This window comes from Accipiter gentilis, chromosome 27, assembly GCF_929443795.1.
Source record: "Accipiter gentilis chromosome 27, bAccGen1.1, whole genome shotgun sequence".
NCBI lineage: Eukaryota > Metazoa > Chordata > Aves > Accipitriformes > Accipitridae > Astur > Astur gentilis.
This window is the reverse complement of record NC_064906.1, coordinates 61,227-88,995: the sequence shown is the minus strand read 5'-3', so window position 1 is coordinate 88,995 and position 27,769 is coordinate 61,227. Positions and strand designations below refer to the sequence as shown.

Sequence of the window (27,769 nt, the reverse complement as noted above, 5' to 3'; positions counted from 1 at the left end):
TCCAGCATTTAGAATCAGTGTATAGATTTATTTTTCCTGGGTATGAAAGCCACACAGTATCCATTCATGTAGCTCTATTATGCCAGAAATATCTGATTATACTGGCTGGCTGTATCTAAGCAGCATTTAACACTTTTTTGTTCACACTTGGGGATCCATCTTCTGTGTATCCCAAATAAACGCATTATCATTCCCCCATTTTGTGCCACAAAATAACTGAAGTTTTCATGAGATCTGCTTAGGACACAAAGGAATGTTTTCTTAGATAGCAGTAGGATTTGATCTGATGACTTTGCAAAGATGTAAAACAAATACAAAGTGGCTTCTTCTGTATGGAAAGATAGTTTACAATGGAATGTTTCTCTATGTTTATTTCAAAACTTAAGCATTGTTTTTTATTTGTTTCGGTTCTGCTATAAAGCTTGTTTTTTGAGAAAAGACTATGCTTCTAAAGACATAACAAAGTCGACTTTGTATAGTAAAGCTTAATTCCCCTGAAAGGGTGAGTCTTGCTCCTTCTCCCCTCCTTTACTGCCTCACAAAGCTGTCTGGTGAACTTCTGTGTCAATGCAAGGTAAGTGATGAAGGTATTCAGGCAGGAGCAGGGATGAGGGTAAACAGGGAAGAGGAGGGAGCAGGACCTTCTCATTTCAGCTGTGGCGAAATGAGTAACAGCTCGCTCTTAGATAGTCATCCCCTTAAAGTTTGTCTTGTCTGGACAAATCTCATTCCTGAGTTATGTTATTTTATTCTTGTTGAATTCTTTCTTTCTGAAGGCTTTTCAGGGTGGAGAGGTTCAAGAGAAGCTGAAAAGAATTTAATCTATTTCTCCAGGTAGAATTCACTGTGCATAGCTAATATTCTGATTACTTGTTAGTATGCTGGATGGTATGTGCTATTTTGTTAACAAACTAATGGCTGTTGGCTTGTATCCAAAGATGATCTATTCTCAGTGTTCTCAGAGCACAGGAGCAGCACTCTAACTCAAACCTATTTGTCTATCTTAGGTGATAACAAAAAGAGAGAAATAATTCACCAAGGCAGTAGGCTTTATGTCCGAGGCGCAGCTAAATCATGAGATATTTCCCTATTTGCACATTAAAGGAAAAGCTAAACGAGATCAAGGGATCAGATCCATGGTGATTTAAGACAACCAAAGTTGTGGTTGCTGCAATTTATTGTCATTCTTTTGCCTGCAGTAGCATTCATACAGTGTCTCATTGAACCACTTCATAGAGAGCTGAAGCACCTGAAAACTAATAACCATTTTGAGGCATTTTTTTCTTAACCTTCTTAGGAGCCCTACAATTCCCTCAGTGCTAGTGTCAGTGGAAGAACAGCCCCAGTTTACATCGACTTTGGCTATTGTGGAACTGCCTTCTGAGACAGCAGCTTTCTGTTTCACCTGCCATAATAAAACTGCAAATTGTTGCTAAAAGGGGTAATGCCATTCTCTCCTTTTCTCTCTTGCTGTTAGCTTTTGCACGCACGTGTTTCCTCCATCTTGTTTGCCTTAGATTTAATGGCTTTTTTGGCTTTAGGATAAGCCAATTGAGTGAGTTTCTGTAGCAAAGCAATTCAGTGGTTTGGTGAGTTAGTTTTAAGTTGACCTACCTTGTCGAACCAATTTATTACATTCGAGCCAAGGTAAGTGGCAGGAGCACATACCTAGAGTTAGGAGAATGAATGGAGCAGGGCTTGCCCAACTTTGGCATCCCATTAAATACAAGGTGATGAAACACAGCACTTGTTGCAAAGTGTTTGTGAGAAGAAGCCAGGCAACAGAACCAGACATAACTCCTTTGCAATAACCACTGGTGATAGACTTGCAGGAGAACAGAATTCGGGGTTTGGAGTTGGGGGGGCTTTTCTTTCATTTTATATTATTTAAATTAATCTGACCCTGTTTGCCTCTCATCCAACAATCCTATGAAGCCTTGAATTGTGACAAATTGCTCAGGTTAAGCAGAAAAGAATAGTTATAAAAAGACAATAGGTATTCAATTCACAGGAGGACAAAACTGTAACCCCAAAAGGTTATTATGTTTTTGCAACATAGGTTAATGTTTACAAGTATTAGAAGTAGATAATATTCACTCCATACTTATTTAGGTTTATTTTAGATCACTTACTGTGTAAAAATCATCAAATAATCTTTTAAGTTATTGCAAATAATATAAATCCAAAGTATAGGGATAGATTCTGTATTTCATTACGTGATGTCAGCTAGACTGATTTCATGTTAAGAATTATTTTTTTTCTGTCTTTCTAGTATAGGCTTCTGTGCTAAACTTGAAGTTTTTAGACTGACTGATTTTGATTTCTTTCCAAGTAGAAATATGAATCCATTTGAAAGCCTGAATGTAAAAATTGGAGGCATTTTTACATTCCCATTTGGTACTTCAGTTTAAGGAGTTTTAAATTTAGTTCTTTGGTTGTGTAGCTGAGGCTGCGGAAGGCATTCTTCGCTGAGAGTTGCCTTCTTTAAGTGAAAAGTTCTTCCCTGGAAATGAGTTCTGTTCTCTGATATTTCTCATAGTTTTCTGTGCTTTACTTTTAACAAGACTTTTTCGCCCCATCTGAAGTAACAACATTTGAATATTTTCTTTTTACAAAATGCTTTATTTGATATTACAGCTATTACTGATTTTTTTATTTTACCCAGTAATGTTTTAATAGTTCATCCAGATTTTACAGTAAGATTTATAACAATCATGGCTGCTGTATTCTTGCTCTTAAAGTGTAAAATAGAGCTTAAACCAGGATTTTGAGATATAAACTTTGTAATGCTGGTGTAAGGTTTCAATCTTTAACTTTCCAGCACTGTACTTGAAACCTTATACCACTAAAAAGCAGGTAGATCTCATTGAATGCTTCTATTGGGGAGACTTGATTTTTTTAAAAAAATAAATATATTCTAACTTTGTTTCTGGAATTCTTGATTTTAAATCAAATAAGGGAAAAGAGTTCAACTGTCTACTTGGGAAGAAGGAAGGAGTGGCTATACCCCTTTGTGTTTCAGATGAGTTAGAGGTCTGAAGATAACTGGGCTTGTTTACGGGAGTAAGAGTTATGTACAGCTATACACACAATAAAAATTAAAACCTACACTTTTTAAAAGTGCATGACAGACAAGTTTGCTTATGCTAGAGTTTTGCCATTCAGTCTCCAAAAAAACTGAAATACATCAGAAATTTGTACTCAAAAATGTCATGACTGCCGTCATGAATAGTTGTATGTTAGATAGAAATGTTTTAATTAAAGTTAACAATTACCCAGTTTAAGAGCGTTAGTAAATGTTTTCAATATGAAACACGTTTCATTTTCTACTTCAGTAATTAGCTTTTCTTTTTTCCAGTTGTATGACTTCCTTGTAGATCTCCCATTGTTCCAAGGATGGATTAAATGCAGTCAGAGCGGAGCCCTGATTTGATAGATGTGATAAATTCTGCTAGAGTAGGGATGTCCTATTATAGAGACTTTTCAATTGGACATGGATAATGCTCTGCAAATCTTGCTAGCCTAATTTAAAGTTTTGATACTCTACTGTTTTAAATCCTTTCTTTGGTAATAAAGTTGATGTTTTCAAACATAATTTAAAATACATAATTTTTATCTTATTTGGCCAAATTGTGTAATTTTTAGCCATGCATGATGAAATCCTCATCCTTTTGACTCTATAGGACAAGTCAGGAAACCACATTGTGTATTTACTCTTTGTATTTTATATTGGTGTAGTTCAGTATAGTTTGCCATTCTCAGTTCTTGAACAATCTTAAGCTGTTTAGTAGGACATTAAAATGATGATTTTGATATTTACATTTTACATACCTTTGTTCTCTTCTTTGAGCATTAAATTAAGACTGTAGTTTAATATTTAGGTTCTTTACATTTATCAAAATGTTATATCTGAATTTATTGAGGACTTTAACGAAATAGTATTTTCTTTCAAGTTTGGAAATCTCTTTATTTATTTTAAAGCTAACTTTTCTTGTCCTTAGCTCACTGGCTAGCAGTTTTGCCATGGGTCATAAATGCTTCTTTGCTTCTCTCCTTTTAAGTTTCTTCAAAGTCTTAAGCGTATGCCTAATTTTATGACTTGTGTCAAGTTACACACACCAATAAGCTGTGGTATGATCAGGGTCTTAAAACAGTTGTTATAGAAAAGAGGAGGACACATGCAAAAATACTCATTTCTAGTCTAACAAATGTGTCATGCTGGTAGAACTGAAAAGGTTTGAAGATGAGAATTTTACTTGTGGCAGACTCCCACCCTATCCTATGAGTCTTTAGCATGGTGTAGCATGGTATGGCCTTGTCCGTGTCATGAGTCAGTGGTTGTATGTAAGGTCCTTTAAAGTCTCTTCCTATGTTTCACAGTGTCTCTGCCAGAGTCATTAGCCAAGGACTTGACTGGACTGAATTCCTTGCTGTATGAAGGAATTCCTGTGTGACCTAAAGGCTCTGAATTTTGGACTGTGACTCATTCATCTGTCTCGGTGAAGGGACTGGCTGTCTACAGAGGTGTGGCAGGTGGGAGCAGCAATTACTTTGGCTGTACTGATTTTTGCACAGTTAAATATGTAGTAATGTTTTCAGTGAATCATTCAGTCTTGTATTTAGACCTCCTAAATTTATCCAGGTCTGTTTCTTTTTGGTTGAGTTTTGCTTTGGGTTCAGCTTCTCTGTAATTTTGATTCCCATCTATAACATGAAGATACCAATTTACTTCTTGTGGAACTGTTGGAAGATAATCATTAACGGGTGCAAGGCATTCAGATATTGTGAGGGTGGTGATGTAAGAGCTAGAGAGATTCCCTAGATGGGAGTGAGGCTTTGGAGATCTCTTTACCTGCTGTGAGAAGTCCTGTGGTGGACTCATCTTTGTGATATTTAAAAAAAAACAAAACAAAAAAACTGAAAACTCTACAGCTGTTCCTCCTAGACTCTAAAATTTATCCACGTTTGTAAATCTCAGCCCTGGACTACTATGCAATTTATCAGATTGATTAAGAAAAATGAATAGAATAGTATTGAAACTCTAGTGGCCACATTTATCTCTAATCTAATGGTACTCACTTTTTCCTGTCTCTGGAAAAGTTGCATGTTCTTGCTGCTGGCTTTCAAGGTCTCATGTCTTTGGCTGCTGAAAATCTGTGCATTGCTGTTCTTCTGGAGTACTCATGGAAAGGTAACTGGCTTTACATTTACTTCTTTTTTCAGGAGAATGGTACTTCTATGAGTTTGGATTTTTCTCTTTTCCCTTCTGTGTTTATTCCCTACATCTGTCTCTTAGAGGTATATTAATCACAGAGGCATTAATTGTTCTAGTCTAAATCTAAGATACTGAATATTATGATCCCTGCTATACAAAGTCATTTGACACTTCAAATATTTATTTAAATAATTTTAGATATTTCTTGCTCACACACAGTCACAATTATTTCCTCTAAACAGTTTCCTTGCAGTTTCAGATGTAATATATTGCACCTTGGCTAGTAAAGATCTTTATTGTTAAGCTTAACCATAAGATAGTCAGTGACTGTAATTGCTTTTTTGAAGACCATTATGATATTGCCCAGTTTAGCAAAAGACATCAACTAGTTCAAGCAGTTGATCAAGTAGTGATCATATTAACCTTCCCTCCTAAAGAGCTAGGTTTGATTATTAATGTTGACATGTGTGAGGAAATAAAAAAAATGGCTCAGAGCTAGTTTATTCTCAAAGTTGGGGAGAAAGTCGGGGAGAAAGCTTTTTGTAAAATATAAAATTAGCATTTGATAGAGACATAACAAAATATTCCTGATTACCTCTTTTTATGTTTGTATTATTTTATTATAAAATGTTTTCATTTATATTTAGGTGATTACTTCCAAATGGTTCTTCCAGAAACACTTCGATGACTACCTGTAAAATGTTAGCTGTACATTCTTGTTAACAAAACTTTGAAACATTTAACATCTTCAGGTAAAACCAGCTTCTTCCTTGAAACACGTTTACTAAGCTTCTGAACCTATGTGACCAAATAATTTTTTTCAGCTCCTTTAGAATAAAGGGTTTACTTCAGATGTAAAACCTTGGAATTACAGACAGCAGCGGATGATTGAAAGTGACATCAGTCAACTTGATTTCTGTAACTGTCTAAAAATGTTGAAGTTAACTGTTAAAAATGTTAAAGTTCTTAACAGAGTATCCTCCTAAGTAAGTCAAGACTTAAAAAAAAAATCTCTGAAGATACATACTTAAGAATTTTTAAGTCTTCTGCTATTATACAGAAACTAGTAATTCCTCACTTGAGCAGTAAGAAATTAAATGATACACAAGGCAGGGACTGTGTAATTACTGATAAAAATATATGTCTGTTTTTGTAAGTGCTTTCATATTTTCTATTTCATACAAGTTGATGGTACATCTTTAAATGAACAAGGCTATGCATTGTATTTTAATGATATAACCTCATTTTTACCTCTGTGCTTCGTTCTCAAGGGCTTTTTTTGAATAGCTGGGCATAACTGATGTTGTTTTCCACTGATCGGAAATTGAATGAGAATAATTATTAGTGCACTGTTTGTTTTGGCTGTTGTACTGCATTAACTGCATGGTTTTTTGAGGTGACAATTCACTACAGAACTCTGTCCTGTGCAGTTATTTCAGTGATTTTTTTGTGCATTTGAACTTGTGGCCAAATCTGAAATTCAAAGATTAATTAAATGGAAAAAAAAGAAGCCCAAGATGATTTTTTATAACCTTTTTTTTTCCCTCTGTCAGAAAACATTGATTGCTAGTAGCTTTTAATTTGAGCAAGAAAACTAAAGATTCTAAAATAAAATGTGCCTGTTTGGGGTAATCTATTAAATACAGATAGCAGTTAAAGAAAGATGTGTGTAGAACATTATAGTTAATGACCTGTATTCTTTCACCAAAGTGGTGTAGGTTCTGTTACCAAGTCAAAGATACCCACCTAGAATTTTACAGGTTACTTACAGTCCTTCAAACCACTGAATCATATTTACTCTTTTGAAAATCTTTTAACAAGCTGCTCTACCGTCTCAAAACCCACTCCCTTAGAAACATATATCTGATTTCTTTTGAGGATATATGTAGTTGTATGTATATCCAATAGATTATTTTTTTTAAGAAAATTGGATTAACATCTTTCTTTCAAAATATGTATAAGTCCTGATTTTCTAAAGATTATAGGGTATCCTTGATCTATCTCTTAAGAATGCTGAATATTGCTGACTGTAATCTTTTCTGTATTTTATGTGGCATACGTTTACTAGAAATTATTCTAATTCAGTTTGTAGGTATCCTGTTAGTTCTCAGAAGTAAGGTGGATGAGAACAACAATAAATGAAAAAAGGAAAAAAAAGATTTTTGAAGTAACATTCTTAGAGAGAACACCATTTCTGAGCGGTCAGAGGTATAATGTTTAGGTAAGTTGCCATCTGAGAGAACTGAAATTGAATGTCTCAAATATAAGACAGGAGACAAACAAGTGGCAATAAAGAAGCTGAAATTGCTACGGGGAAGATCTTGTGATAAAAGGAATATGCAGAAATCAGATGGTAGAAGTGCTATGTGAGGATGAATCTGGAAGGCCTTCCCAAGGAGGAGTTATCTTATATAGTGTTCCAAAAAAAGAAAAAACTGTCACCAGATGATTAGTTTGACTTTGATAGTGATGCCATTCTTGAGTTCTTACTGAAGTATGCAGGCAGAATTATTTAAGCAGATCAGTACTTTTCTGTATTTGTACTTTAAGAATAAGGCCTTATCTGGAGACTTAAAATATTCCAGATTTGATTGGAGAATTCTGTGTGTATAAAGTGCTTGACTATGAAAAGAATGAAATAGGCTTGTAGGAATATCTATAGATTATGAACATGTGATTGGAAAATGTATTGTGTATGGCACGAATTTACATGCAAACTTTCATGTTTTGGTGGGGTTTTTTGTCTACTTGCACTGATTAATCAATATTTTTCAAAATACCTCTTGCAGGTGTAGGCTTAAAAACGGCAGTTAGTTTCTTTAAATTGTGTCCCATCTGGCTGTTGTGCTTCTCACTTCTGTTGTAGAAGTTCAGAGCCCACAAGAACTCTGAGCATGGGTTTTAGAAATAAAAGCAAATTAAATGTGAAATATAGAAGTTGATGGAAAATTTTAAGTTTTGTCTTCTCTCTGTGCTTACCCTCCTCTATTTTATTTTATTACTTACTAATTTATTTACATTTTGGCCCTGATGTCATCTTTTATATGCTGAAACATGTTCCCTCTTAAGTCAAAAGTGCTTCTGTTCCGTAGAGCTGGGTTGACAGGCCTGTGAAATCAGAGTATAAATTCCTCAGCATTTGAACCTTTGAAAGCCGAAATACAGTGACAAAGTCTGGAGTCGCTGGAGCCTATTAGCAGGGCTGTTAGCTTGTGGTGAAAGCAGCGTACCCCGAAATGTCAGTCAGCGGGGCTGTTGCCGAGAGGTAATTAAGAGCAATTAGCCGGTCTCCCTGCTGGGCAGATCGCTATTACCTTTCTCCTCTTTGTCTCCCCTGCGCTGCCGCTGCAGGGCAACGAGTTGTGGCAGTCATGATGCCCTGAGAGCCTGTCCGTGTGTCCGTGTCCGTGTCCGTGCGGGCGGCGGAGGCGCGGGGCCGCGCTGCACCCCGGCCCCCTCCCCGCCCCGCCGCATTGTGGAGGGAGGGACCGCGGCCGCAGCCGCCTCCGCCGCCGTGCGGGGCCAGGAGCTGTCCGAGGTGCCGAGCCGTGCGGGGCCGGGAGGTGTCCGAGGTGCCGAGCCGTGTTGGGGCCGGGAGGTGTCCGAGCGGCCGAGCCGTGCGGGGCCGGGCAGCACCATGGTGTTCGCTCCAGGTAAGGGCAGCCGCTTCCCGCGCCCAGCCGGGGGAGCCCAGCGGGAAGGCCCCGACCGTGCCGGAGAGCTGCTCCGGGGGGCTGCGGGGCAGGGGGTAACGGCTGAATCGGAGCTGCCGCCCAGCAGGGACAGGCGGTTTCAAAGAAGACAGCTTAGCTTAGGATGGGTTTAGCTGCGGAGCCGGAGGTTAGGAGGGTCACCCCTGTGGTGCCCACCACGGACAGGAGCCTCCTATACGAGTGGGCAGGGGAGTGTTCTTGTCAGACTGCGCAGAAGGGTCAGGAAGGGGAACGTGGCCTTGCAGTGACTGGAGAGCGAGTCCCCACCCCGGCACCCACACCGGTGGCTGCCAATGAGACACCCTTTGAAACTCATGGAGATATTTTACAAATTTCCACCCCCACCCCCCCCCACCCCCCACCCCCTGCCCCAAGTATTTGATGGAAGAGAACAGAAAGTTTGTTCAGTCCAGTTTTTACTGGAACAAAATTGGGGACTTCAGCAGGAGCTCATGTCTAATGCAAGACTTCACTCTATATAAGGATGCAGAATCTCTGCTGTGTGGTCTATATGTGCTACACCAGCGAAGAAGGGAAGCTATAGAGCGGCTGCATTGTACTTTGTACATTCTGCTGGGAAATAGGCAGTTTGTTGTTCAGAAAGGTATGAGAGGCCCAGTAGCTCCAGGATATAAACGCAAGTCATGCATAATATCTTCTGTAGTGAAATGACTTGAAATTAACTTCTTTAAAGATGTATAATTGTCAGCAAAAATAGAAAAGGGAAAGTAAAGGCTGCAACGTGAAAATGAGTGACTATTAATGCCTTTGTTTTGCAAAGCTAACAGAAGTTTTGTCTTCCTTTGAAATTCTGTGTCCAGTCTGTGAAGGGATAAGAATCCAAAAGCTTTATACCTTCATTAAAAAAAATTATCTTGGGGTTGACTTCACTAACTCAACTCAGCAAAGTCTAATTTTTTGAGAAATTAATATCCTTTTTCAACAATCAGAAGTTCATTTTGTCTCTAGCTGCACAGTTGCTGTCTAATTTCATACTTTCCCATACATCATGTTCTGAAAGTGGGACCAAGTTATTTCTCTTAATAGAACCACCCACTGGTTTTTGTAGTACACCTTTCAGTATTAGTGGCTCTTTTCTGAACTCCTTTTATCTGACAGTCTGTTACCATTAACTGTACTCATTTTTGAAATGCACCATGGGACTGGAATACTGCAGGAAGGGTTTACCTCTAAAATAATGAAAACATGCTCATGTTCCTCAAAGGCTGACAATGAACAAGCCCCAAATCTCATTAGTAACTACATGAATTGTTCTTTTCACAACTCTAATCCATACAGAAAAAAAATAATTGTCTTGTATAGTAATTTTTCTTCAGTCTGCTTTCATTCAAAGAAAAGCCTATGGTTTCCTTGTAAATGTTGTCATAATATACATAGGGTAAGTGGGAATTTGTGAAAGAGATGATAAAGCAATTGGAGGGGCTTGACAATCTCTTGTATTCAGAAAGAGCAAGCCTGAGTAGATTGCATTATTTTATTGCTTTTCTTCACTGTAAATCAGCCCTGCCCTGGCATTGTCTCTTCTCCGGATACTTTAAAAAAAAAAAAAAAAAAAAAAAATCAGGGTTTTGTACATCTTTAACACCTTCATAGTACTTCAGGCTATATGATACAGGAATTCTATAAGTTTACTAAGAAATTGAATTTCATTTCTTGAGTCAACTTTCTGATTTTATATTGCTGTGATGAATGACCTTATTTTCTGTTTCATTTATTTGTTGGGGGGGCGGGGGGGGGGGGGGGGGGGAGAAGAAAAAAAGATTTGTCTAACTATAAATGGTTAGGCTCAGAATGATAAACATCCTGCCAGGAGAGAGGTGGAAAAAAGAAAAGAAGAGAAAACAACAACAAAAAGGAAACTCTCTTCCAGGAAAAATAATGGAACTTGTTTATCTGGAGGCAAAGATAAGATTTTGCATGTGAATAAGATGATGCTCTCTTCCTTAAGGTAGTGGATACTTTATTGCAAAGCATGAATTATCATGCTATGTTTATAAACTCTTAAGTAGAAGAAGTTTACCAAGTTTAAACATACTTTTTGAAAGGTGAAGCCAGCTGACTGTTGACTGAATAGATACTTTCCTGTTAAGCTTCAGCACTTTTCCCTAAATCTTAGAACAAGCTACTATATAAAAAAAAAAAAAACCAAAAAACGAACAAACCCAACACCTCCCACAAAAAAAGCTACAAAACAAACGAATACCACCCCCACCACCCCCCTCCCCCAAAAGAGGCCTGGATATTAGTGAGCTAGATAGATCAAAATTGTTACAAAAAGGCCACTATTTCATGTTTGAAATTGAACTTTCTGGCTCATTCTAGGCAGTAGGTTGCTATTTACAGGTATGCAAAAAGCTACTATTCATATTTGATCTCTCTTCATACCCAGTTTTAATTAACTCCGAGTCTGTTCTGGAAAAAGGAACTGAGAAAAGTACATTATTCCTTACTTGGTTTAATCTGACTGAGGCTTCATTGCACTTTATTGTGCTGGTTGACTGATGATAGGTTGTTGTGTAGGAAATGCCATGCAAACTCTATGAGATGTCTGGGAGTTTATTTTACCTGGAGGATTCCCACATGACGTGCTACCCTTACAATAGGGGATGATCCATGTAATGGAAATGCGGACGAAGTACACATTGCAAAATTTAGCTTCTTTACCCTGAATTGAACTGCTTTAGGCAGCCTGAGAAGTAGAGAGAAAAGTGTTGCTGATTGTCATATGTAAGGATGGAGATATGCATGGGACTACAGTAAAGAAGCATGAAATGTCAAGGTTTTGGATTAGGTCAAAAAGCAAAGAGAAGTCATCATTGTTGAGTTGGCAGATTTTCTTAGGAGACTTCAGAAGATAGTGCATTCCAGAATTTTAAAAATACCACTACCAAATTAGCTTATAAAAGATTGATATCTATAAATAATTCCACAGATTAAATATCTCTCCTTGTAAGGTAAGTAATAGAGTTATTAAAACATTTATTTGTTCTAAAGCATCAACAAAAACTACAGAATGCAGCAAGCTTTCTTCGGTTACCACATCATTAGTTCACAAAGGAATAATTACTTCCAATATCAAGCTATCTGGTCAATAATAATCTTATTTTTGTTTTTAAAAGAACCTGTAACATTTCACAATAATTTAAAACGTCGCTAATCAATATTATGCTACTTCTTTGCAAATTGCTTTCAGTTAATTTTCCCAAAAATGACCTTGGGGCATATTCCATACTTATTTTCAGCCCTAAAACTTTTTCAAGTGGAAAGGTAAAATAAATTTAAAGTAATACTGTTTACTTCTGATTTTCCTCAACAAGCAGGATACAGAGGTCATTTTCATGCTCCAAGGATTTTTTTCTGATGCTATTTTGTACGTGAGTCACTCAAACACTCATGTCTTAGACTTTTGCCCTTATGTGTGTGCACTGATACAGCACAAAGGTGGCCTGCGTTTTTAAAACTAGCTTGGGAATAAAGTTAGAAAGCTGTTAAGGATATCTGAGCTCTACCTAATGTTTTTTCTAAGCAACTGTCACTAAAGTATCATTTCAGTGATTATGTTAGTATATTTTGAGAATTTTACTCTATAAGGTAAGACCGTAAAAATTGCCAAATTACAGAGTCTCATCATTGCAGGCCATCATTGATTCACCCAGTCATTACTGTACAGAGTTGTGTTTGCTTGAATAGGAATTTGGTTTTTTGGCTAAATACCTTTTAGAAAGGAATCAGTTTTGATCTGAATACATCAGGAAAGATTGCAACATCGACATTGGCAGCTTGTTTCAGTGTCTGAACATTTCCATCCTTTAAGCTTGTATCTACTTTGATTTGTGTGATTTCATCTTTCAGGTAAATCTTGTTGTTTTTCAGTGTAATTTGAAGAATTCCTTCTTACTTGACATTTTCTCCATAACTAGAAACACACAGGCTTTACTCGTGACCCTGCAATCCCAAAAGAAGGAGGAGGAGGTAGAACTCATTTTTGTATCAATATTTGTACGTAAAAAAAAAGATGTTTAAAGATACATTAGAGGAGTCAGAATATTCACTGCTCAGCACCTTTTTCTTACAATAGCAATAGCTTTTCAACTAGCTTTTCAGCAGTACAGCTGTTCTTAAAATCTTTAAGCTAGAAGTATAGCAGACTTGCATAATGATACTGAATATCAGAAGCGCATCCTGTACCAAACATTTTAGGAATCTCATTAAACTGCAATTGAAGACATAGCAGCTGCACACTGAAACAGATGTGCTTACTTGTCTGAATAGTCTTGATCTCATCTGGTGGAAGATCTGGGAAAGCAACAACCTGTTATGCTGCAGGATGTGAAAACATGAAATTTCTTGTTAGCCTTTTTCTTTTTTTGATTATACACTTACAGGTGCTGTGGAGGACCCTGTCCGTAATGCACAGACCAAGACACTATGGAGGCACCTGTTAATGAATGGAAAAATTACTACCAATAACTACTTTTCTGTAGATAATATGTTGTGGGATATCTCCAGTGTTTATGCTCAGTGTGGTACTCCGAAACTCTCAGTTATGAAGTGCCTTTCACCCATGAGAACAATTGTAGTAAGGCAGGGCACAGTCCTTGTCCCTGTTAACTGCTGTGCTACATTCTGCTAATGCTCCAAGTTCTGCACTACCAACACCCACCCCTGCTAATATAATAGTAATATTGTAATAGTATATACATGTAGGATTCTTTCTCATGAGCTTAATGTTGACAAAGACCATGTTATGGACATAACTTGGAGGCTACAGGCAAGGCTACTTTGCAGACCTCATGCAGTCTGATATAATGGTTTTCTTGTCCAGAATTTGTGATGGCTGGTATGAGCATGCAGGCCAGTTGCCCCCCAAAGGTATCTGACAATGTACTTGCAGCTAAGAGCTCTCAACAATACCTCAAAGTGTTTGCCGCCTGGAGGCAAGGAAATTTCTTGGGGTTTTTTTTCTGAAGAAAAATTATTTCTTGTGCTGACCTCTCCCCAATAACACATTGATCTTTCCCCTGCTGTGAAATTCCACTAGCAGATCTCACTAGTGAGGTGAAAGAAAAAGTTAGTTCATAGATATTCAGAAATGTGATGAAATGAGCAAGCTTAAAAAGTAGTCAACAGTCCTAGGAGCAATATTTCTTTAAAGTATGATTCAACACAGTGTTAAAAACTGGCACAGAATTTACTTTTTCAAATTATTAACAGAACTGAAGGCTTAAATAAGTAAGGCTGGCACCTTTTACTTGCATATCACTGGGCTGAATCCTATTAGGATTATAAGGTTATAATATTATTATATTATTATATTATATATTAACCTTATTATTATAAGGTTAGCAGTGAAAAGAATCCTGTCTTCTCAGTGGCTGTGTAGTGGCCTATATTGAAGGAGTCATTCATAGTTGGGGGATGGTGGTAATAAGTCATACAGTCATTATTAACATCCTTACTGGCACTGTGTATGGGATGCATGTATTGAGCAGGAAGGTCAAACAGTAAATGTACAAAAGGAATGAGTTACACTGACCTCTAAGATTTGTCCCTCCAAATCATTATTCTTCTAGATGAATTGCTCTATTGTACTTGTTATAGACATAAATAATAGGTTTTCAACCTTGCAAGCTTTATCATGATAATGGAAATTAAATGCACTTACTGTAAAATACAGTGAATAGGTAGATTTATTCCTATACCTTCAATGTTGTCTCTTAAGGATTTTATTAAGGACACAATCTGTCATACTAAGTTTACAAATACTAAGTTAAGCAAAAATTCTTTGCAAATAATGTGTTAATAATTTCTTTATAGGCTTTCTGAAATTATCTGCTTACTGGTTACCCATTTGTAATGTGTTCTTTCTCTAATAATTTGCAAGCTCCTACAGAACAAGATTTATTATTTTTTAAGGGATTGCAATTAGGGCAGAATCTTTACTGATGTTAGCAGAAACGAAAAGCTGACCTGAATAGCCATAAAATGCTTCAGGTTCCTTCAGAATGCCTTGCCAGGGAAGTCAAGGCAGGTGAGCTCTGTGCTGCTGTCATCTGACCTTGCAAATGCCTGTAGTCATGTTATCAGAAGATGCTGTTTTCCTTCTTCAAGAGAGTCTGAAATTTTCTGCCTGAAGAGGTAAATTGAGCCATATTCTGCCCAGATATTTCTCTAATGGTAAGGCAAATATAATCTCCTGTGAATTACTTATATTTGCTTCACTTTGTAGTATGCATATTTGATATAATGACACTGTATTTTCTTGCTTTAATCAGTGAATCTGCTCACCATTTGTCAATATGGAGGGGGTGTATATCCCTTACTACTTCTGTTAAATACTTGCAGATTGACATTACATTTTGTCTTGAAGTAAGTTTTCTTAGAGCAGAAAATATTTCTCTGGGAAGTTAGAGAATTGGCTTCAAGAGGACAAAACAGCATGTCATGGCATCCTGTTGCAAACAGGGATTCCATCAAGATTACAGCTATGAAAAAACCTGGGTTTTTACTCTTTCAAGGTGCACTTTAAATTTATATAATCTCTGATTCTCTTTCTCTTGTGAGCTTGTGTATATACATATATACATATATATATAAAATCTCAGTCTCAATTACTAATAGCCTTATGTACAACTGTCAAACTGCTTACATTCTAAAATAAGCAGGAAGGTTCTTCTATGCTGTTTTGTGTGTATGCAAATTTAGGTTGGGTTGTTTGGTTTGGTTTGGGGTTTGGGGTTTTTTTTAGAGATAAGGAAGGGCTAGACAATTTCTGAAATGAGACTCTGAATAATCTGGTATAACTTGAAACACATCTAAAATGTAGCAGAATATTTTCACTGATTTGCTGGCTTTTGACAGGTTATATAACCTCTTCCCTATTTTTTTCACTTTAAAAAAAATAAATCAGGTTCAGATATAGCAAATTTTAATTAACTTGTACATAGTTCTTCCAGACCAAAAACCACAAAGCATTGCAGAAATATAAACACAACAGCTAGCAAAATAAACCTTTAGTAGTGGAATATGCCTCCACTGAAAACTTTCCGTTCACTTATGCTATATAGTGGTGGATACTAAAAGTATTCTAACACCTAGCCAAGCTAGGTATTTCGGTGGGGATTTGTGCAAGTCCACCAGTGACCTTTTTGCTACAGATTCAGAAGGCCTAAATGTTATTTAGCTTTCTGTGCTTAATGTTTTCTTTTTGACTAGGAATCTCTGAGCACATAAACAGTAGAAAATAGAAGGCAGAGGGAATTAGATGACATATGGGTCACCTGTATCTGTGCCATTGGACCTCTCCCTCCATGGGAGAAGCATAGCATTTGATGCAGAGAGATTTCTTATTTCGGTATTTGAAGTGTGTTCCCTAAAAGAAATAGCAAAATTGTGCAGGTGAAGAGAATTTAAATTGTTCATTAACTTTGGAGCAGCTGATCCCAGATGCACTTCAGGAAGTATCTTATTTTTAATACACTGAATTCTAGCCTAGGAGTTAAAAGCCCTCATAAATTAATGTTAGTTTACAGTATTAGACCCAGAAATTTTCCTGCTGGGACCAAAATCTGAGTATCACACTTACAGGTTTGGGTGTTGCAGAATTTTCAGTGACTACTACTTCGAACTACATCCAGTCTTCAAAGCTGAAAAGACATAGTCCTTAAGGAATTAATTTATTGCTATATGTGAAAATACCTAGAAAATATATAGAATGAAATGTATAATCTGTTTTTAGTTAATCTTATTAAAGTATGGCAAGAAATCTTACTAAAACATGTTGAGAAAATGCTTAAGAACAGATAATGTACCTGTAGATCCTAACAACCTCTTAATCTAAAAAAGTTTGGATGCTTCATTTTGGCTGGCATATTTCAAATAGTATGAAATAACTCACTGAAGTCTTCAAAAAGATAACTTTTATATAGCACACAAACCAAAGACTTCCAGATACTCTTTTGTCTTAAGAAAGTGCAAAACTCAGTGGGGAAAAAAATTTTCAGAAACTCAGTTCAGATATAGCTAACATCTGGATAAAAAAAGATACAATAAAGTATTACTGTGGTGATCACATTATTATGTCCTTTGAGACAGCTTATCTGCATTTTTGCTCTTTTCCTTCACCCTTCCATTCCTCCTGGATTTGTCTTCAGAGCAGGGTTGTTCCAGCTTCATTCTTAAAACTTGTTTTGAAGAGCAAAGTAGTCCTGATACAGGACTCCTCTTCCATGCTGGTTGCACAGCAGGAGTTAAGGAGTGAGGTTAGGGCAGAAAACATACCTGAACTGAGCCATGACTTTTCTAGTGAAAGTGAGTGTTAAAATCCCCTGCATACCTCAGGTTAGGGAATTGGAAAAATACAACAATCCTACATGAAGGTACTTTTCGCATTTCTGATATGTTCAGTGTCGTCCCTTCTTCCTCAAGAAATCAGGGTAACTGAGTATTGCCCTCAGATACTTGACAGCTATCAGTGAGGACTTCACAAGGCTGTATTTTGGAGCATGAGAAACAGTACTGGACAGAATTTACTCTAATACATTTCTTATTTTTTTATTTTAAGATTAAATTTACACCTTCATTGTAGGGCCTTTTCATGAGGTCTCTGAACTGGCATCATTACTGACATTAAGACAAATCAGGTCTCTAATGCTGTAAATAGCTTAATGACACTCATGCATAAAGTTGGATTTGTGCACTTGTTGGAAAGCCTGCAGCCCTGGCTGACTGCCGTGTTCATTCATTCTAGATGTAATTAACATGACTTGTCATCATTTCCTGATATTTTATATCTCTTCTTCAAATTAGGCTTCTAATGCTGAAATTGTAGCACCAACCTATGAAGTAAATCAAAGAGGGAGATTTTTTAACCATTTGAATTCACAGGTTACAAAAGTATTCACCAGAAGAGGCTCACATGGAACTTCCATTCTTTGGCTGGCAGGATGGAGAGGTATGTTACTGCCTAATGCCAATGGGAGGTTAAAGAACTGAACTTTGTTTCTTGTAGTATAAGAATATCAATATTGATGCAAAGAATGTTACTGTTAATTACTACAACATATGTAATGTCATTACAAACTTGCCAGGTTCTTTAATTTTTTGAAAGGTCTGCAGTTTATAAACACAATTTAGGTAATATCCTGCAACTTTTTTCCATAAATACAGCTCCCATGCATCCATACTGTACCTTGTGATGAAGTCTTATTGTTGCAGTCTTGCTTACTTATACTTCCATTCCATTTAAAATTCTTGTTAGTACTGTCAGTTGTAATTTTCAATAGAATTTAAATAGATTTACCAGAGAGCAGTTTTTTCATTGGATTATTATTAATTCTTATTAATAAAGGAAAAAAAAAATTCTAATGGTGCAGAAAATAGTACAATGGTTAACTATTGCAATCCAAAGCAATATGTTGATAAACAAATAGTAAGTTTTCTGGTTAAAGGATATACCTGCATAATCTTATGTAAAAATGAAGAAAGAATATTTGCTTCTTGGCTCTTTCAGCTTCAGAAATTTTGCATAAATTAAAATTGTAGCTAACAGGGGAATACATTTTGGGTAATTGTGAGTTCCAAATTGCTCAGAAGTTTGCTTAGAAGAATGTGATTTTTATTGTTAGTTTTAGATATTGTTAAGCTCAAAGCTGTTTACACAAACAAAAACTTCTTTTTTTCCAGAAAAGCAACTTTAGTGGTATTCATTTGCTGGAATTAAACTTCATTTATTATTTCTGTGAAGCAGAACATAAACTTTTGACCTCTGATGCATAGCCCTTGGGATTCATGAAACCTGTCATATAAGCTAAGCTGTTCTCTTCAAATGCAGTGGTTGTATTGTGCCTTGAGACAGAATGAGACCTAAACTGCAGGAAGACATGATGAGCTGCATAAATGTTGCATGCTTTGAGGAAAGGTGAATTAAAGTTAAAGGCATTATTTTTCTCATGGTAAAAGCAGTAACCTCCTATAGGTGATGAAGCAAAAGGGATAACTGAGGGACAGTAGAAGTTTCCTGAGGTTGGATGTACGTTCATGATCGTGCATGCTCATGCATGACTAATGTCTTCTCAAAAAGTATGGGATAAATTATTTCTAGTCTGTGTTCTCCAAGAGCCCAAAGTTCCTTCCTACCACAGTTTATTCACCATTTAGACCCAGCTCTCTTTTCACGTGAGAAATATTGCTTCTGTTTCCTTCTAAATCACTGATTCTGCACCCACTGAAAGGTGTCTCCTTCTCCCACAGTTCATTGCCAGCATTAGTGGATCTGGGATGGACATACATCTTTGCAAGAGCAAGGTCATGCCTGTGGTATTTTAGCTTCATGATAGTATTCCCAACAATCCTATGAAAAGATACGGTAGAGAACTTAACTGCTGATTCAAACAAATGACCTGTTGTTGAGTGTTACTTAGTAGGAGTGTTTATAAGGCATATTAAATTTATCTTGTAGCAAGCTGAAAGGGAAAAGGCATGGGGGGATATGAACAGAAAGTGCAGGAGACTACTTTGATTGCAGGCTGGAAAGGAAGTGAAGTGTGTAAATGAGAAAAGCTCCATGTGCAACCAGAGCAAAGTTCTTCAAGATTTAATCTGTGCTAAATGCTCTTTCTCTATAGCTATTATTTTCCGTGTATGCTTACTTTTCTAGGCATATACCATAGTCTGGAAACATCACAGAGAATGTAGTCTCCCACACAAGATGTTCTTGGGCTTAAACTAATATTAGTTCTAGTAATTGAAATGAACACTTGGAATCTACTTCAAATGCTTTTATTCTTTTTCCAAACCACTAGCCTATTTTCCTTCATGGGGAACATCTTCAAGAGAGCCAAAGGAATTTTGAGGTACTGATACGCGGCACTAGTTTTAGATCAAAGTGGAATATGTGACTGACTCCTGCAGTCAGTCCAAGATTTTGAAGGTTTTTAAATCTCTCAAAGTATACTTTGCAGAACCAGGCTGGAGTTTGCAAATTACTTTTCATTTGCTATGTTAGTTGGCATAAAACTTACCAAGTGAAAGATAAGGTAGTAAAAAGATGCTAAAGAGAATTTCTTATGTCTTAATGATTTAATTGCTGCCTTGGATTTAACATCACTTAAACTGGATTTTTCAATTCTCTATTTACAGAATTAGGGTGCTGGGTTCCTGTATAAGTCAGGTAAGCAGGAGAGAATAAGTAGAAAAGATATTCTGACATAAAGAGAAAAAAGTAGTCATTAGACAAGGATAACTAGTAGGCAGAATGCTGTTTCTGCTATCCTGCAAGTTTTTCCCAGCAATTCCTTCAAGTGACCTTTTGTCATGGAATTTTAATTAAACTAGTTATTCTTCAAGTCTTAAAAAAATCATAGATACAATTAATTTTTATCTTATCACCCTAGTAACTCTTATTTTGATTAGCTAAACACCAAATACTTAGACAACAAGAGCAATGTCTCTGTTTTACCAAATCGAAAAGATGCAGTTCTTAAAATGCCTGATTAATTCTATAGGCGCTCAAATTTCTGCCTTTGTTTATATCCACAGCAGTCTGTATCTCAGCAAGGTGGAGCAGTTTGATAGATATGTTCCAGCTCAGCCCCTTTGGTATCCTTGCATGAGTCATCTCTGCTTTCCTTAGTCAATCTCTCCCTTGCTCAGACTAGGTCCAGCATATCAATAAATGAGCTTCTCAGAAAACAGCTTTGTGCTAACTGCTTTCCTTGAAATGAATAATTGGAAGAAGAGGATGTAGTGGGGATACTTTTCCAGAGACTGCTGTTTACTCCTTCAGGAAATGGAAAAGTTGGGTTTTATGGCAGCCTCACCAGCTAGAATCACAAGAAGGCAGAAGGCTCGAGGTTGGAAGAGACCTCTGAAGGTCATCTTGTCCAACTCCTGCTCAGGCAGGGTCACCTAGAACCATTTGCCCAGGATCATGTCCAGATGGGGCAGCTGTGATGGACATCACACACCCAGGGGAGCTGGATGCTCACGCCTGACTGCTTGACATGTCTGGATCCTGACTGGCAGTCCAGCTACTATGTGTAACTGTCCCAGCACAGGCTCAGACCTCTACATAGTGTCAGATATCCCCCTCAAAAAGGGCTATTATTTTCACTCTTGCTTCTAATTTAGATGGTCAGCATAAGCTGCCAATGTTCTCATTGTTTACATCACCCCAGGCCAACAGCTTTGACTGTCTGTTTCCAAAGCCAGTTAGCTGTTGTTACCTGGGTTACTATCACCCTGTGTTACACAAATGTAAAATTGTTAAGAGTTTGAGCTGCCTTATTTCCTTTCTGTGCATACCTAAACCATCAGGCAGGGCAGAAGTAGTCCAGAGGTTTTGGGTTCTCTGTTCTTGGTTTGTTTTCCCAGCAAATAGAATAATCATCTAATGAGTTAGAAGCTGGGCAGACATAATCTAGGTCTCACTTATCTGAGTGGTGCTTTCAGGCAGGCTTTGCTCCAAGATAAACAACTGAAAAACTCAGGTAGAAATTCACTGAAAAACTGTCCTTTTTTTCAGCTGGGTGTTACTGTGGATGACATTCCCAATGTAAAAATACTTAAAGTTCAGATTTTGTAGATTAAGTGGCAAGAACCACATAAATAATAAAGCATTCCTAAGGAAAGAAAACTGAGTAATTTTCAACAACGATGTGCTTCATGTCAGTATGGTTTTAACAATAAATTCTGGGGGTTTTTATGGCTATAGGGGTTGGCAAATTTTTCACATTTCATGTAACCTCAGAGTCCAGTCCAGCATACTCATTTGTATTTACAATTTCATGTTTATCCATGCTTTTGTTAATATATTTTCTGAATATTAGCTGAGTTGGCTGATCTTTCTCAGCCCAGTAAGAAGACTAATTCATTGTGTAATACAAAGTGAGTTCATATTTGAGTAATAAAGAAATATCTGTATTTTACTGTTAATTAACATTGAATTTTATCAAAAAACCCGACTGTTTCAAGTGCTGAGGTGTGGAGCAAACTGAATCAGGGAAGCTGACTGTGCCAAGAATTCAAGTGATTCCATTCAGTCAGCTTTTCCAGCTTAAAACATGTTTTCTAAGTTTTCATGGTTTTAACCTCTTCATTGTAGACAAACTTTGTCATCTCAGTACAGTTGCAGGTTTTTTAAAAAAATTACTTCATTTCAGTAGAATTAAACCACATTTATTATTTTACTTTTAGCCAGAACATGTATAATATGAACATGATAGAAGTAAGTATGTTTTCTGAAGTCCTTTCAGATAAACATGGGAAATAATGAATTATTTCTTTCTCATAGAAGTAAGCTTTGATCATTTTGCTGTTGGTTGTTTTGGGCTCACAGATCATGGAATCTCAGAATCACAGAATGGTTTGGGTCGGAAGGGACCTTTAAAGATCATCTACTCCAACCCTCCTGCCATGAGCACGGACATCTTTCACTAGACCAGGTTGCTCAAAACCCCATCCAGCCTGACCTTGAACACTTCCAGTGATGGGGCGGCCACTTCTCTGGGCAACTTGCTCCAGTGTCTCACCACCCTCATCGTAAAAAAATTTCTTCCTTATGTCCAATCTAAATGTACCCTCTTTCAGTTTAAAACCGTTGCGCCTTGTCCTGTTGCTACAGGCCCTAGTAAAAAGTCTCTCTCCATCTTTTTTATAAGCCCTTTTTATATATTGAAAGGCTGCAGTAAGGTCTCCCTGGAGCCTTCTCTTCTCTGGGCTGAACAACCCCAATGCTCTCAACCTGTCCTCATAGGAGAGGTGTTTCATCCCTCTGGTCATTTTTGTGGCCCTCCTCTGGACCCGCTCCAAGAGGCCCATGTCTTCCTTGTGCTGAGGACCCCAGAGCTGGATGCAGCACTCCAGGTGGGGTCTCACAAGAGCAGAGTAGAGGGGAGAATCACCTCCCTTGACCTGCTGGTCACACTTCTTCTGGTGCAGCCCAGGATACTGTTGGTTTTCTGGGCTGCAAGCGCACATTGCCAGGTCATACCCAATTTTTCATCTACCAGTATCCCCAAGTCCTTCACAAAGCTGCTGTCAATACATTCACCACCCATTCTGCATTGACATTGGGGATTGCTTTGACCCAGGTGCAGGACCTTGTTCCTTCCCTCAAGTGTATCAGATCTTAGTAGTGTCTTCTTTAAGGTAAACAAGTGATTCTACTTTTTGTCTCTATCTTAAATTTCCTTGCAAAAAATTCTTAAAGAACTTTGGGAATTTCTCACAATTCTACATGCGGATGTCTATAAAAGCAGCTGACCTTTAATTCACTCTGTTTTATTTCTCTTGGGACATAATTCTTAATACATGGCTTTAAAACAGATAGCAAAATACAAATCCTGTTTAATGAAATACTTGAGCACAACAGCCAATTGAGAAGGAACTACGAGTATTTAAATATCTTTCAAATCAAATCTAGTGATGTAAATAAACCCCTAGCCTAAGCATTTCAATTAGCAACCAAGACTACATTTTCCTAAATGCCAATACATCACCTTACATCACCTTAATTCAGAATTATTTTTTTTTATATCAAGATCAACTTTGAACATTACAGAGCATGCTTTATAGTCCTGCCAAATTCTCATTTGTGTTAGGAGTTACTTCCAAAGAGAAACCTCTTAAACTATTCTTCATTACCAAATGTCAGTATTCACACTACATTACTTTCTTCTTCTCCAGATTTTAACACTTTGGCAAAACAAGGAAGTGTGACGTAAGAAATACATATTTGTCAGGTTGCTATAGACAATGTTGGGATTCAGGGTTTTTTTTCTATTTTACCTGTAGCAAGCTGAGCATTTTGTAATGCTTTTGCAAATATTTTTGCAAATGTAGCTAAGGATTAATAAACTGACATTTAACAAAATTTTGTACCTTGAAGTCAAATTGGAATTTGATGGATGAGGGCTTTTAATCTGAAGTAAAAGTAAATAGAAATGTTAATGAAACAGTTTTTTCTCTGTATGGCGGTGAGGGAGAACATGTCAGGCTTGCAAAATGAAGTCCAGTTCCCCATCCAGAAGCGCAGCTGAAGTCAAAAAAGATGCGGTTCACAACTGGATGGAAAACAGTCCTTCCCTGTCTTGCTGCAAAATGCAGCTGTGCTTGTTTCAGCTGTGAAGCTGCAGCTGTCCAAAGTCTCCCCTTTCATTCAGTCCTCTAGCGCTGAGCACACAGAGGCACTTTCCACCCTACTTCATCATCTTCTGTATTAGCAGGTTTCTTACGCAATAAGCTGTTCCCAAGCACTCGGGGGGGGGGGGGGGGGGTGTTCTCCTTTTTTTCTATCCTTCAGGTGTTCACAGAGGAGACACAAATGCTTAGTTCCCTTTCTTTGTTGTTTGGTTCTGGCAGGTGAGAAGCCAGGGACGGAGCAAGATGAAGTTAAGCTGCAGAATGCCAGCAAGCAGATTGTGCAGACTGCTATCCTCCGAGCAGTGCAGCAAGTTTCACAGGAGAGCCAGCAAAAGGAGAAACGAACAAACAGCAGTACAAGCCTCCAACTAGAAAGAGGAAAATTAACGAAGAAGCAGGAAAAGAAGTAAGGGAGCGGATTGGGTTTTTTTCAATCCTCCAGTCTGCAGTGTTTTCAGCCTTCTCTTTAGTATCAGCTGTATTGCTAGTGCAATGTTACTGTTGTAAAGCAAACCAAAGTATAATCACACCTAGACATAGGGTAAAGCTGCAATAGTCCTCAGCTGAGAAATATTAAGTGCATTAGATGACTAACTCCATATTTATGCAGTGCCTCTTAACAGAAACAGTAACCATAGCTATAAAAGTAGTTTCAAGCACAAGCTCTTATGGTATGGACTTACTCTCAAAAGCTTGCTGCCAGTGCACTTTCATGTAAATTCTGCGTGCAATGTTTATGTCAGTTCAGCTGGATAGACTCTTCTTTAAGGTATGGGGTTCACTGAAGCTGTCTTCACTGAAGAAATAGTTTACTGTTGAGTGTAGCAGAATGCTTTCAGGCTGCCTTGAAGCACGTGTTTGTAGTTTGCTTTGATTAAACATGGACTATGTGAAGTAGCAGTATAAAGTGGATTTGGTAAGTTCTGTGAACCAATTTCTTTTCTCATCTTGGAAAAAAAACCAAAACAATCCAGTAAGACTGCAATGACTGTGATCTATGACTCTGATCATAGACCTATGATCTATGTCTTTTTTTAAAGAAGTTAAAAGAAGTACTGAAGTTTTAGTCTACTTATTTGAAATACTTCTATACTTCTGCATAAAAATCACTTGTGCCTCAACTATTCTTTTTAATTTTCTTAATATTGAAAGAAGACAAACTGATGTGCTGATATAGAGTTTGCCAGCTTTTCCTTCAGTTTTGCAACTTTGCTGGGCCTTGATTTACAGAAAGTGAAGACTTGAGTGGCTTTTAAAAAAGGCTTTGAATTTATTAATATCCTGAAGGATGGAAATATACTGTGTCTGAATTCTGTCATCGTAGATATTTCTCACCTGCTGGGTATAAAGTGATTTTAGATATTTGCAATTGTTACATAGATTCACCTCAAATAGCACTGCTTTAAGCTGGTAATACAGAACTTATCTTTTAACTGCTCTATAAAGCTGAAAAAAATCCATGATGTTTCTGAAAATACAAATTAAATAAATGTAGCTTTCACTTTTATGCTCCCTTACTGTAATGATGATTGCACTATTATAAATCTGAAATTAATAACAGTATATTTAATTCTAGAAATGGCTTGTAGCTCTGCTTCAACTGAATTCTTGTAGTAATATACCTAGAAATATGGAGAAGCAGATGCACAGGATCTGCAAAGAAGGAGACAAACTTTTGTCATTGCTTTTCTACTCAGATGATTCTTAAAGAGACTTTATTTCAAGTAATTGGCTATTACTTACTGTGTCCTACTGCTTGTGTTAAACAATTTCAGGATTCTTTCTCATGGCCAGAGGCTTAGTCATGAATAGCCATGTACTGTATTATTAAGCCTTTGAAATCTGCTTGGTTCAATTTTTTTTTTTAATTTAACAGCACTGACTCATACCAGATAATGATTTAGCTCAATCTTCTTTCACTTAAAAATGCAAGGAAGAATTCGACATGATTAAAGTTGTTCTAAATCCTCTAATAATGAAAATTGACTTGTATTTCAAGTACACAGTTGGTTCACTTCTATAGACACTGGGTGAATTTTTCTAGCCAAGCAAACTTTGAAAGGTAGAAGTAGTTGGATTTTGAGGCACATGTGTGTTTGTCATAATAGCAATTTTTTTACCATTAGCTTTTTCATCTTTGGTTGGGAGGTAGTTCTTTTCTAAGCACTCTTTGTAACTGCTTTCTGAGAGCCTTAGAAAACTGATCATGAGTAAAGACTCAATTATGAGGCTGGTGGTCAGGCAAGTCTAGTGGATGAGAGAGAGCAAGCCTGTTGAAGAGACTCTGTGGTGCAAAATGGTGTTTGCCACAGACTCACCTACAGTGCTATAGGAAGGAGAGCTATAGAAGAGCAAAATCCCCATTTCTTTGGGATTATTCTGAGTTTTTTAAAGCTTTTTGCCCCCAGAAATCAGCAATATGTCTCTTTTTTTTTTATGTTCATGGTGATTATTTTAGTAATCTTCATGTAGTTTGGAAACTTGTTTTCATGTCCAATTTTTTTTTTTAAGTCATCATGTTAGAGGAATTTCAAAAGCCAGTGAATCCAGGTTTTTGCCACTGCTTCATATGAGCCTATTCCCCTCCTCCTCCCACTATGCTCTTCTACAATATCCCTTTACTGTCCTAGCCCTTTTAGACACACTATTATTCAACCATTAAATCATGCCCATCATTTTCAGTGCTGTCAGAAGTCTAGTATCTTGGAAAGATAAAAAATGGTAGGAAGCCTAACAGAGCCTTGAGGAAGTTTTCTATGGTCTCCTATTAAGGAAAAACAAATACTGTAGCTTAAATAGTGTAGTTTTCCCTGAGAGGCAAATAATGCATCTTCTATCTATAGTATATATACTTAAATTAAGGCATGCATTTAGTATCTCCTATTGACAAAGGATGTTCTGCACACCACTTGCATCCAGGATGTGTAGTTGAGATCTGTACCGCATGTGGGAGAACTGCACAAAAGAAAACTTTACCCTTGGCTTGTTATATGATTACTACATAGTGAAAGCAGGTATTTTTGGTATCTTCACTGACAGATTATATTTTCTGGAGAAAATATGGACTGTAGAAATTATTACAGGTGTGATGCAGGTCTGGTTACAAATAAAAAAAAAACTCTTAAAGAAACTCTTAATACCTTACATGTCTCTGGTTTCTCTCTTCAAAGAAGGGAAGCAATTCTCAGATTCACTAGACAATCTTATGAAATAAGCAATGTGTTCATGAGGCTTGTAGTAATGAATGCATTATTCAGCACAATAATTCATATCTTAAAAGTACAAGACAAAATGGTATCTATATGTATTTAAAACAAACTCATCACATTTTAGCACTTATCAGTGGTAAGTAGAAGGATGCACAACCATGTGAAAGTGCATTTATCACAACCCCTTTCACGAAGAAGAATCAGGTGTCTGTGACTATCCTGCACTGTGCTTGCTATGTTTTCATTCAGGTTGATTATCACAATTTTGCTACCATAGTTGCGCTATTCTTTGTAAGGTAATCAAGCAGCAACACCTAAATGGAAATTCACATAGTCACAGCAGGATGTTGTAAGAGATTACTAAATACCACTATTCATAAAGTTTTTGGTTCTGTGCGGTTACATTGGAAATCCCTGCTTTAAAATAAAACAACAACCTGTGACTTGGAAACAGCCATCTTAATTTTATC

The 27,769-nt window shown here is 37.1% G+C and overlaps 1 protein-coding gene across 4 annotated transcripts; it reads left to right on the top strand.

Moving 5' to 3' along the window:
* The first annotated feature begins 39 nt into the window (after positions 1 to 39).
* On the top strand, positions 40 to 27,769 carry AKAIN1 (A-kinase anchor inhibitor 1). Of its 4 annotated transcripts, none has more exons than XM_049830189.1 (3): positions 40 to 4,533; positions 5,101 to 5,191; positions 24,310 to 27,769. In XM_049830189.1, the coding sequence occupies exons 2-3, from the start codon at positions 5,134 to 5,136 to the stop codon at positions 24,498 to 24,500; spliced, it is 249 nt and encodes an 82-aa protein (XP_049686146.1). In that variant the 5' UTR covers positions 40 to 4,533; positions 5,101 to 5,133; the 3' UTR covers positions 24,501 to 27,769. The 4 variants fall into 4 exon arrangements, with proteins under 4 accessions (XP_049686146.1, XP_049686145.1, XP_049686144.1 ...); XM_049830188.1 differs by lacking the exons at positions 40 to 4,533; positions 5,101 to 5,191 and adding exons at positions 8,642 to 8,753; positions 8,823 to 8,868 and having other exon boundaries at positions 24,310 to 27,768; XM_049830187.1 differs by lacking the exons at positions 40 to 4,533; positions 5,101 to 5,191 and adding exons at positions 8,731 to 8,787; positions 8,823 to 8,868 and having other exon boundaries at positions 24,310 to 27,768.